At 37.2% G+C, this 9,193-nt stretch overlaps 1 protein-coding gene across 3 annotated transcripts in view; it reads left to right on the forward strand.

Moving 5' to 3' along the window:
- cab39 (calcium binding protein 39) overlaps nt 1-7,098 on the forward strand; it is an 11,948-nt gene extending 4,850 nt beyond the window's left edge. Inside the window, exons 2-9 of one of the 3 annotated variants that reach the window (XM_016554379.1) lie at nt 848-985; nt 1,092-1,256; nt 2,295-2,413; nt 3,118-3,286; nt 3,415-3,474; nt 4,121-4,186; nt 4,859-5,002; nt 5,114-5,302. In XM_016554379.1, coding sequence (XP_016409865.1) covers nt 872-985; nt 1,092-1,256; nt 2,295-2,413; nt 3,118-3,286; nt 3,415-3,474; nt 4,121-4,186; nt 4,859-5,002; nt 5,114-5,302 — 1,026 coding nt within the window. In that variant the 5' untranslated portion in view covers nt 848-871. Of the gene's footprint in view, nt 1-830; nt 986-1,091; nt 1,257-2,294; nt 2,414-3,117; nt 3,287-3,414; nt 3,475-4,120; nt 4,187-4,858; nt 5,003-5,113 lie in introns of those variants that run through there. The other 2 variants (XM_016554378.1, XM_016554380.1) reach the window with 2 other exon arrangements.
- Nucleotides 7,099-9,193: the final 2,095 nt, after the last annotated feature.

The raw sequence follows: 9,193 nt of genomic DNA on the forward strand, positions 1-9,193 counted from the left end.
GGTGTGGCTGACTCTTAACTTTTATAAAGAATATCTCTTTGGATTTGAGACTTTAGTCTTTGCAACTTTACAGATCTTCTTTATGCACCAAGAGCTTGTAACACTCCAAAGAGAAAGGAAAAAATGAAATTGCATCATATGACCCCTTTAAGTCACTTTGGAAAAAAGATTCTGCAATTGCATAAATAAAAATGTTATGTAAATTTGTCCATTCATTCATTTTTGATTTTTTGATCTTTAGTTTAGATAATTTTTTTCATATGATTTTCTGTTCTGTTTTTTTGTTCAATCTTTCATGTTTATTCATCTAATTTCATTCTTTCATTTATTTTTCCATTTGTTCGTTCATTCTTTCATTTGATTTCCTGATTGTTTGTTAAATTTTTTCATGTTTGTTCTTTAGTTCCTTCTTTTATTCCTTATTTCATTCGTTCATGTTTTCCATTTGTTTATTCATTCATTTATTGTTTATGATTTCATTTGTGCTTTCATTTGTTTGTTCCTTAGTTCAATCAACTGTTTCATGTGTTTTTTGATTATTTATTAATTCCTTCCTATGTTCATTCTTTGTTTTTGTCATTTTTTAAAATATTTTTTTCTGTTTGTGTGTTCTTTTTTATGGTTTGGTTCTTTCACTTTTTCTTCCGCTTGTTCATTCTTTTATTCATTTTCCTAGTTCATTCTTGCTTTCTGTGACATTGAGAGTTACGTTTTCCTTTTCCTGATTCTAAGTTGGTTGTACATTCTATTATTTGTTATTTTGTTTTGGTTATTCTATTCTTTTGTTTGTTCTTCCTCAGTTAATTTTTGTTTCTCTTTCACCTTCACAGGTGGGCTCTCTGCTACCTGGTTGCCCTGGTGACGTGTTGCCATGCCGTTCCCTTTCGGTAAGTCTCACAAGTGTCCAGCGGACATTGTGAAGAATCTAAAGGACAACATGACCATTCTGGTGAAGCAGGACATTTCAGACAAGAAGGCTGAGAAGGTACTAAAGGCATATGCAGTGTGTAAAGAAATATGCAATGTGTTTGGGCTTGTACTGTGACTATTACCCATTAAAAGCCATTAATGAGAGGGGTGTGTGTCCGCAGGCCTCTGAAGAGGTGTCCAAATCTCTGCTGGCCATGAAGGAGATTCTCTATGGCACCAATGAGAAGGAGCCGCAGACAGAAGCCGTGGCTCAGCTCGCTCAGGAGCTCTACAACAGCGGCCTGCTCAGCATCCTCGTCGCAGATCTGCAGCTCATCGACTTTGAGGTGGTTTTATAGACTTTTATGCAGACACTGTATGCAAAGTATGAGTCAAAACGACCTACGCATGACAAATGAATCACACTGTGATGTGAAGGTCATCAGGGACGCATTTGTAGAGCAAAATACCCCATGAATCCCGGACAACATTAAATGTGCATCTAGTTCTGCAGTTCTTAACCTTTCTTGCTCTGAGGCTGTAATGACAGAAACAGAAACTAAGAGTGGCAATTTAAATTAGTTTAATTAAGCATTTATATAAATCTTATAAATTATATTTGTAATAATCATATTATTTACTTATTAAAATATAAGTAATTACAGTAATAAAATTCTGTAATTACAGAAGTTTCAACAACTAAATGAGTTTGCACTTTTTATTACCAATAAACGCATTTACGGTTCTAGTTTTAGTCATTTTTGATTACAGTTTTTTTTAAATGGCTATTTCTACCTGATAAAATATTTTAGAGCTTAACATAACTACAAAAAAAATTTTTGCATGACTTTTCCAGGTCTAAATATCATAAAATTTTAAATTCCCTTGACAAGTTTTCCATGACTATATATTTTAAAGAACGTTTAGTCTCATTTTAAATCATTTCAAGCCAACTGTGCTTGAGCCCACTAATGTTTCTCAACTCTCTGGTTGAGAATCAGTGGTCTAGCCTCATAACATAATTATTTCAACTTCAACTTTGTTTAATAGGCAAGAAACAACCATTCAATTGAAAGCAAAATGAAAAACCTCATGCACAAGATGTAACATCTTCCCTGATGTATCCTCATAAGAGATGCTCCCCTCAATGCCATCTAATCAAAAGTGGCTACTTATGCAACTGAGAGACGTTAATACTGTGTGCATTAACCAGATGTCAATGGCATTCTGTCTTGACTGGCCACTTGTGATCAGATCAGCCGAGATATAGTTATAATACCAACTGTTTGACATGTTCATTTTATCTCTCAGACTCCCATTTGTAGAAACGCATGCTTGTATTTTTGAGCTTTTCAGTAACTATTCTGCATGTTATTTGTGTTTAGGGCAAGAAAGATGTGGCACAGATCTTTAATAATATTCTGAGACGTCAGATCGGCACTCGGACACCTACGGTTGAATACCTGTGCACTCAACAAAATATACTCGTTATGCTGCTTAAAGGGTGAGACATGCGCACAAAGATATTCTGGAGACATTTATTTGATTTTTATTCACTAATTTAATATATAACATGAAATTCTGCAGTTGTCAGATTACTTCGATCTGACTTTTAAGATTTAGAGGCTGGTGTTTAGATCAAATCTCAACCAGGAAACTGGTTTGGTGACTAATATGAGTTTTTAGAGGTGCTATCTGATCCCAGATTAGTATTTACTCTTTAACATAACTTGAGTCAACGTTAGCTGTGCGTATATCAGCAATATCATCTAAAATGTGAATTTTTTTGGTAGTTCACTGCCAAATTGTTAATTTTGTAATTATATACTCACCTTAATGTTGTTTCAGACTTTCTGTAGAACACAAGAGCAGATGTTTAGACACACTGATGCTTTTCCGTACAATGGAAGTGAATGGCGACCAAGGGTCAAACTCCGTAAAGCACCCTAAAAGTAGGCCATATGACTTCAGAGAGCTTAAAATGAGTTTTATGGATTACTTTTGTGTTGCTTTTTGTTATTTTTTTTTTTGGAGCTCGACAACCTCTAGTCACCATTTAGTTTCATTGTATGGAAAGGAACCAGGCAGCATGAACATTAGCGTCTCCTTTTGGGTCTATGAAAGAAAGTCAAACATGTTTGGATCAACATGAGAATGTGGGTATGTTGGCAAAATCTTTCTGCTGTTGAGTTCCTGTCCTTTTTGTAGTTACGAGTCTCCAGACATCGCTCTGAACTGCGGGATCATGCTGAGGGAATGCATACGGCACGAGCCACTGGCCAAGATCACCCTCTGCTCTGAGCAGTTCTACGATTTCTTCAGATACGTGGAGATGTCCACCTTCGACATCGCCTCGGATGCATTTGCCACCTTTAAAGTTAGTGTTTTTGTAAATGTACAAGCCTTGGGTGTTTGTTTTGTCTGGCTGGCATCTTTGATTATTTCATATTCAGATGAACTGTATTATGATGTCTGATGAATTCCATTGGTTTGGTTTTCTTCCAGGATTTGCTGACGAGACACAAACTGCTCAGCGCTGAGTTCCTGGAGCAGCACTATGACAGAGTGAGTCATTGGTTTGGTTTCCGTCATTGTCTGTTGGTTTTTGGATCTGATTGGATCTGTCAGTCATTCTGCAGCGGGTTCTTCTCAGAACTGTTTGTTTGCATTTAATGTGAAAGTCAACACATTTGGAAGTGATTTGAATTTTGAGGGGGTCCAAAGAGTATATGGGCACTTATGTCTGACTTTAAAAATGTCTTAATGAATTAGATTAAAAAATACCAAGAAATACTGCTAGAGCTTTTCTCAGAACTAACTTTACGTCAGCATTTTAGCACAGTGACATTTAATTAACTGCTGTAAAATTGATTTTAGTGGATGTATGAAGTCAGTTCCCCTCATGTTCTTCAGATTAACTGTGGATGGCTTTCAGTAACATTTGGCAACCACGTGTACTTGTGTCATACTTTTGAACAGTATATATATTATTCTTGACATTTAAAAGCAAACAGACTAGTTATTGCAAAGGTTTTTGCTTGGAAAGTGCTATCTTTCTTTAAACAAATGCCACTTAGTTCGATATTTCATCTAATGCAAGTGTGCCATAAGTATGCAAATACTTATGCAGGCTACTGTATGAGAAAAAGCCAATCAATTTAATATTTTCTGTGTATCTCTTTCCCCTCTTTTTTCCACTTTTGGTCTGCAGTTCTTTAGTGAATATGAGAAACTTCTTCACTCAGAAAACTATGTGACTAAAAGGCAGTCGCTAAAGGTAAGAAACGGGTTAATTTGTATGTTGTGTGTTGTGGTTGGTTGTGCTTACTTAAAGTACAGTTCGACAGTTTGGGACCACTAAGATTTGTTGGTATTTTTGAAAGAAGTCTCTTCTGCTCACCAAGGCTGCAATTATTTGATCAAAAATACAGTAAAAACAGTAAATATTGTGAAATATTATTGCAATTTAAAATAACCATTTCCTATTTTCATATATATTCAAATGTAATTTATTCCTGTGATACAAAGCTGAATTTTCAGCATCATTACTCCAGGCTTCAGTGTCACATGATCCTTCAGAAATCATTCTATTTTAAATGCTAGTTTATTGCTCATTCTTATCACTGTTGAAAATAGTTGTGCTGTTTTTACTCATGTTGATTTTTTTCCCCAGGATTCTTTGATGAATAGAAAGTTTGAACAGCATTTTTTGGAAATAGAACTCTTTTGTAACACTATAAATGTCTTTTGATGAATAAAAATGGGAATTTCTTATTTCAAAAGTCTAATTTACCCCTAACTTTAAATGGTAGTGTCTATCTGTTTGTGTGTATAGTTGCTGTGGTATGGTACAGCTCTATAATGCATTTAAACTCAATCCTGTGAATGTTTACTGTAGCCACTAGATCTTTATTTTTATGATGTTTTATGCCTTTCCTCTTCCTCTTAGCTTTTGGGAGAGCTGCTTTTGGACAGGCACAACTTCACTATAATGACAAAATACATAAGCAAACCAGAGAACCTCAAACTCATGATGAACCTACTGAGAGACAAGAGCCGCAACATCCAGTTTGAGGCCTTTCATGTATTTAAGGTATGAGTTGTCAGCTGAATCTTCCCACTCCAACACTCACCAGTATGCCACCTTCAAGCTTGTCTCGAGCGACAATATTCTGAGCGATAAGGTCTTTCTCTGCGCATTCAGGTGTTTGTGGCCAATCCGAACAAGACACAGCCCATCCTCGACATCCTGCTGAAGAACCAGACCAAACTCATCGAGTTCCTCAGCAAGTTCCAGAGCGACCGCACCGAGGACGAGCAGTTCAGCGACGAGAAGACCTATCTCATCAAACAGATCCGAGACCTCAAGAGGTCAACCCCGCAGGACGCTTGAGAAGGATCACGATTGTATACAAATGCATAGAGGACGTCTAGACAGTGTTTTAGGCAACGTCTGGATGATGTTTGGCTCTCTGGGACGTTGAGTGGCCGCAGCACTGGCCATGTTTTTGTGTTTTGCAGGAACCGTTAAATGGCATTTGAGCTCGGTGGGTGAGAAATATTGCTTCGCTGGACATTCAACCTCTTCCCCTACAATGTTTTATTCTTATGTTTCAAAAAACGAGCAAAATGAACAGAAAAGACGGATGTAGATGCCGCTGCTTTGTTGCACATAAAGAAGGAGGGTTCTGTACCTCATACACAAACATACACTCAAATGGCTCTTGATGCTTATTGGATATTAATGAACTCCAGGAAACATATTCAAATGCACATTTTGAGGTTGCATATAGTGAGTGAGTGAACGTGTACATAGGCTTTTTCACCTTTATGGTTGCTATCAGATTCATTTTCAAAGACAGAAATTAGTAAATGTGTTGACTGAGGAGGGTTTAGTTATTGTTAGAGTTGTTGACCCTGATTTAAATATGTCTTTTCTTATTATTAGTCACTGTGTCGAGTGGGTGTAATGGACAGTTAACTTGTCTGCTTTCTGTGACTGTGACTTTAAGATTTGTGCCCTGGCTCCAGTTTTTTTTTTTTTTTACTTCTAGTAGTAGTTTTCAGTATAACTAACCCTACTACTCATACCTTTTAGATAGTTTATATGTTAACTTGTCCCTTGTTTGGATAATTGGATGAGTTCATGTTCATGGGTGAGTCTCACAAAAACATGTCTAGGTTACATTTCACCCCAAAATCAAAAGAAAAAAAACAACATATTTGGGGACATAACGAGTCCAATGTGAGATGTTATTATCAGCAGACTAATCTGAAATGGTTGGATGTAGAGAAGCAGCTCAAGCTCATATTAGCACCTAATTGTGGCTGCTGAGAGAACATTTGAGCAGCTACGTCCTTTATGAATGTTTTATGTAGGTTTGTTTTAAGAACAGCGCAGTGCTTGATGGGGGTTGTCATTTAATACGTTAAATCTGGTGCAAGAATGAAAAACCACACAAAACTGAAAGTGATTTAGAGGGTTTGGTTGATCATTTTCGTATTACGGTTAGCATTACTGCTTTTACTCACAAGACAGCCGCAATCATCTACCATAAAACCCTTCATTTTTATGAAAGCAGGTGTTATTCATAATGTTAACTCTTACTCATTTTCAATGCAGAACTTTACCCGAACTCCCATAAAACATGTTCTGCCGAATGTTTACAGTACTGGTCAGAATAACAGGGATTGACAAGTCTATAACAGTATTTTATTTTAGTGAAATGTACAATAAACCTCACGTAGCTTAAAGATGTATTTTTTTTTTCATATTTCAGTCTCGGCATATACTGTTTATATGGTGACGGGCAACTCGTCATAATCTGTGGTTTAGTCTGCATCTGACTGGACTTTTTCATTGGTTGGCACATGTAACAACAGCCGATCACAGTCATCTTGTATGCCTGACATCATAATGACCCAGAGCATTAAGAATTCTGAGAATTAGCAAACTTATCTTGGCATATCAGTGCATGTTTCTTTTTTGCAGCCTTAGATTAAGCATGGACATCTAACGGATGGGCTGGAAACCTCTTGGCCTGCGGTCTGTTCAATTAAACAGTCCAATCTAACCTATGTAGATCTGGCCTGAGTAATAAGACTTGGGCACAGAAGTGGTGGAGTTTCATCTAAAAAGTCAATCAGTAGCCAGACTAACAGTTGGAAATAAAGTTTGGAATAAAATAATTTTGTCTCTTTTCTTTGATTATTCACTAAAATACTAAGGTACAACCATTGTAACAAGGTATACCATTATATTATAACATTAGGGCACCTTTTATGTAGATCAGGGGTCGGCAACCTTTTCGGCATGCCGTGCCATTTTTTTATTTTTCTGGTTAACCACTGTGCATAAATACAGAAATGCATTCTGTATTTATACAGTACATAAACATTTTTAAATGATACGATAAAAAAAAACAATAGGCCCATAGGCGGAGCGTGTTCCCCTGGCCACCGGGACTTGGGGCAAAAATGCCCCTGCACAAACAAATTAAATCTATTACGTCTGTTGCTAAAAAAAGTGAATATGAATAGAGGTGTCGATTGCGGCATTAAATTAAGATCTACTCATGTTACACCGTATTTCATTTTAGACGTTTTTACAGTGTTGCGCACTTTAACCAATCACACACAATTCTGTTGAGCTTAGGAATGCAATGGCCAATCAGAGGAGTTCAGATGAGTCATCGTTCAAACTCATCAGTTTTGTTGAGTGCGCGCGCCTTTGCTAACTGAATTCCGGACTCTTGTGAATTCTCTCATCATAAACAACAAAGCGCAGATGTACCTACAATATAAGTAAGAGATTAATTTCACAGTGTATACAGCTTCAGTGATTATAACGATAGTTTTTTTTGAGAGTGCTTAAACTCGCGATAAATCCATGTTAGTGATAATGTCACTTTCTATATATAATTTATTCGCTGTTTGAATAACCGTGGAAAGGAAACGTTATATAATTATCAATTTCTAACGTTTTTATTAAATTGTAATCACGTTAAATACAAATTCAGTCCCATTAAACATTTTTTTAGCCTACATGACACCCATGTCTGGTTCTTGCCTAAAAAGACGGGTTTATGATGTTTAATACATTTGGCTGCTTTTAGCCTTACCCTGGAGTTGGTTCACCCTCCGCCTATGAATAGGCCTATTTGATTTTCATGCAAATAGTTTCTGAAGATTTTTCCATAAATTGTTTTTTAAACTTTTCAAAAGTTTCTTGAATAACAGATATACAGTGTGACCATACTGACCACCACTGTATGTGTATGTGTGTGTGTCAAGGCCAATGCATTAAAACCGTTCAGTTTAATCACCATTCTATGTTATACGCTGCTTTAATTGAAGCGCGCGCGCGCACACACACACACACCACTCGCACAGAGATCTCAGATCGCGCTGTGCAAAAAAGTAACATTCAGAAGCTCATAAACTTGTTGTCAGCGCTGCCACGCGACTTTTATTAATCGATTCTGAATCGCTACATTATATTTCTCAGCAACGAGGGGGGTAAAATCGCTGTTTTTTAAGTAACTGAACGCAGCTTCATTGTTTGTAGACAGACACAGTAGCAGACAATTTACACACGTATCTCTCACTCTCAAAATCGCCATATTTGAGAAAAAATTCGAGTAGTTTGCACCACGGGGTATAGTTGTCGGTCATTTAACATTTCTATCGTAAAACGTATCGTTAAAAGTTGACTAAAATTAAATGGTTTGCAGCTTCATCTTACCTCGCTCTTTAACGTTAACCTGACGACGCTTCGAGCTCTGCTTCTTTGAACAGTAAACCCCGCCTACTTTGATTTGATTGGCCATCTCAGTCATTTTGACATTGACGAGCGCTGTTAGACCGCTGAGGCTTTGATCTGAAGTGCCTAGTTAGTATGTGCATCCGTAGACTAGCGCAAGTTAATTCTCACACTTTTTAAGTGCGTTTTATTTTAAGTGCGTTTTGTGGAGAAAATGTTTGTCTCGCAAAGAAGAAAGTATTTTGAGCGCACGAAAATCAATTTTGCATTTAAAATAAGTTTTTGGATGTGTGCAGACCTTCTCTTTTGCGCGTGCAACGTTTCACTAGCTTGCTCACCTGATGCACGCCCTCAGTGCTCGCTAAATGCCAAAGGCTCGCGTGCTCAACACAACCCAGGGTTACAATATGCCATAATTCCAGCCAATCAGAGACGAGGCTGCTAAATTCTGATTGGGCTGCCCTGACAACCACTCACAACATTCCTTGCATTACCTCGACAGCAGAAGAGGAAAAATACAGT

The sequence above is a fragment of the Sinocyclocheilus rhinocerous genome, unplaced genomic scaffold (genome assembly GCF_001515625.1).
Source record: "Sinocyclocheilus rhinocerous isolate Xijiao unplaced genomic scaffold, SAMN03320098_v1.1 scaffold466, whole genome shotgun sequence".
Lineage (NCBI taxonomy): Eukaryota > Metazoa > Chordata > Actinopteri > Cypriniformes > Cyprinidae > Sinocyclocheilus > Sinocyclocheilus rhinocerous.